Consider the following 2,837-nt stretch of genomic DNA (forward strand, 5'->3'; position numbering starts at 1 on the left):
GGCACCCGTCACCCGCGGCGCCCCACAGCACCCACCATGGCACCCATCACCCATGACACCCCATGGTGCCCGTCACCCGCCTCCGCCAGGCGGTCCGGGAACATCCTGGGGCGCCCCATGGCACCCACCGCGGCACCCGTCACCCGCGGCGCCTCACAGCACCCACCATGGCACCCATCACCCGTGGCGCCCCACAGCACCCGTCACCCGCGGCGCCCCACGGCACCCACCATGGCACCCATCACCCGTGGCGCCCCACAGCACCCGTCACCCGCAGTGCCCCACGGCACCCACCATGGCACCCATCACCGGCCTCCGCCAGGCGGTCCAAGAACACCCTGCGCCCCATGGCACCCGTCACCCGTGACGCCCCGCGGCACCCACCAAGGCACCCATCAGCCGCAGCACCCACCGCGGCACCCGCAGCCCCTGGGTCCCTCTTAGCACCCCACAGCACCCTGTGCCCCTGCATCAGTCGCCCTGTGTCCCTGTGTCCCTGCACGTCACTGCGTCCCCCTGTGTCACCCTGTGACCCACATGGCACCCTGTGTTTCCCTTGTCACCCTGTGTCACCTGGAGCGCCCCACCCCCAGCACTGGGGCTGCATCCCCCCCACGTGGGCACCTGCATCTCCCATCGTCCCCCTGCATAGGACACCCATGTCCCCAGTGTCACCCTGCATGGGACACCCACGGCCCCCAGTGTCACCCTGCATGGGACACCCATGTCCCCCGCCATCCCCCTGCATGGGACACCCACGGCCCCCACCATCCCCCTGCATGGGACACCCACGGCCCCTGGTGTCCCCTTGCATGGGACACCCATGTCCCCCACCATCCCCCTGCATGGGATACCCATGTCCCCAGTGTCCCCCTGCATGGGACACCCATGTCCCCTGGTGTCCCCTTGCATGGGACACCCATGTCCCCCACCATCCCCCTGCATGGGACACCCACGTCCCCTGGTGTCCCCCTGCATGGGACACCCATGTCCCCCGCCATCCCCCTGCATGGGACACCCACGTCCCCTGGTGTCCCCCTGCATGGGACACCCATGTCCCCAGTGTCACCCTGCATGGGACACCCATGTCCCCCGCCATCCCCCTGCATGGGACACCCACGNGTGTCACCCTGCATGGGACACCCATGTCCCCCGCCATCCCCCTGCATGGGACACCCACGTCCCCTGGTGTCCCCTTGCTTGGGACACCCATGACCCCTGTGGCCCCCAGTGGCCCCTGATGGCCCCCCCTTGGGACACCTGAATCTCCCCAGGTCCCTTTGCAAGGAGCCCGGTCCTGCCGTGTCCCCTGGGGAAGGAGCTGTCACCTCCCTGGGGAGGGACATGCCACCCACTGAAAGGGACCTGCCACCAGGTGCCCTCCCTGGAAAGACCTGCCACCCTGGGGGGGCACCTGTCACCCTGGGGAGACCTGTCACCCCATGGAGAAACTGTCACTGTGGGGGGACCTGTCATCCCATGAGGAACCTGCCGACCTGAGGGGGATCTGTCACCCTGGGGACACCTGTCACCCCAGGAGGACCCTGCCACCCTGGGAGGGTCCTGTCACCCCAGGAGGGCTGTGTCCCCAGCCCGGGGGGACACGAGTGTCACCTGAAGCACTCGTGGATCCAGAGGCGGGTGAGGGCGGTCTTGGTGTCATGGAAGTCCCTGTGCGCCCGCAGCAAGCCCTGGAAGACCTGGGGGCCGCCAGGGTGTCGGTGCCACCCCCGTGTCCCCCACGGCGGGCGCTGCAGGGAGCGCCGCGACGTCCCCTTGACCGTGGGCACAGCCCCGTGGGCACAGCCCCGTGGGGACAGGTTTGTGGGCACAGCCCTGTGGGCACAGCTCCGTGGGGACAGCCCCATGGGCACAGATCTGTGGGCACAGCTCCATGGGCACAGCCCCGTGGGCCAGCCTGTAGGGACAGTCCATGGGCACAGCCCCGTGGGCACAGCCCCGCGGTGTCCCGCCGGTGCCCCCGGCTGCCGCGGCGGGTGATGCCATGCAGTGTCACCCACCTTGGCGACGTCGCGCAGGCAGAACTGGTAGTGGGTGCGGGCGGGCACGGGCGGGAAGCGCTGGGCCACGGCGTGCCACAGCTCCAGGGTGGCGTCGGTGAGCGCGGCGCCCAGCGGCTTCACGGCCTCCTCGAAGTCCTGCAGCTTGTGTGCCAGCAGCGTGCCGAACACGCGGCGCGCCTGCGCGTCCTGGGCGCCCCGCCGCGTCACCGCGGGCCCCGCCATGCCCTCCGTGGCCCCGTGGCCCCCACTGTCCCCACCACTGTGCCCAGTGTGTCCCTGCGGTATCGTCTGCTGCCACTGCCGCGCCCAGTGTGGCCCTGCGGTGTCCCCCCGCTGCCACCACTGCGCCCAGTGTGGCCCCATGTCACCCCCTGCCACCATTGTGTCCAAGGTGTCCCTGCTGTGTCACCCGCTGCCCCCAGTGTGTCCCCATGTCACCCGCTGCCACCGCCACGCTGTGTGGCCCCACGTCATCCGCTACCCCGCTGTGCCCAGCGTGTCCCTGCTGTGTCTCCGCTGCTGCCACCACCGCGCCCAGCGTGTCCCCAGGTCACCCGCTGCCACCACTGTGCCCAGCGTGTCCCCACCACGTCACCCACTACCACCACAGCGCCCAGTGTGTCCCCACCACGTCACCCACTACCACCACAGCACCCAGTGTGTCCCCACGTCACCCACTACCACCACAGCACCCAGCGTGTCCCCACGTCACCCACTACCACCACAGCGCCCAGTGTGTCCCCACGTCACCCACTACCACCACAGCACCCAGTGTGTCCCCACCACGTCACCCACTACCACCACAGCGCCCAG

The 2,837-nt window shown here is 69.9% G+C and overlaps 1 protein-coding gene across 1 annotated transcript in view; it reads right to left on the reverse strand.

Moving 5' to 3' along the window:
* Positions 1-2,837, reverse strand: part of LOC112955483 (dynein heavy chain 2, axonemal-like) — a gene marked incomplete at its 3' end in the record, with an annotated part of 69,295 nt that overhangs the window by 24,851 nt on the left and 41,607 nt on the right. Inside the window, exons 36-38 of the mRNA XM_026048805.1 lie at positions 2,022-2,300; positions 1,615-1,700; positions 295-338 (exon numbers count right to left, since the gene is read on the reverse strand). Coding sequence (XP_025904590.1) covers positions 295-338; positions 1,615-1,700; positions 2,022-2,300 — 409 coding nt within the window. The remainder of the gene's footprint in view (positions 1-294; positions 339-1,614; positions 1,701-2,021; positions 2,301-2,837) is intronic.

The sequence above is a fragment of the Nothoprocta perdicaria genome, unplaced genomic scaffold (assembly GCF_003342845.1).
Source record: "Nothoprocta perdicaria isolate Ctin4 unplaced genomic scaffold, notPer1 scaffold_570, whole genome shotgun sequence".
NCBI lineage: Eukaryota > Metazoa > Chordata > Aves > Tinamiformes > Tinamidae > Nothoprocta > Nothoprocta perdicaria.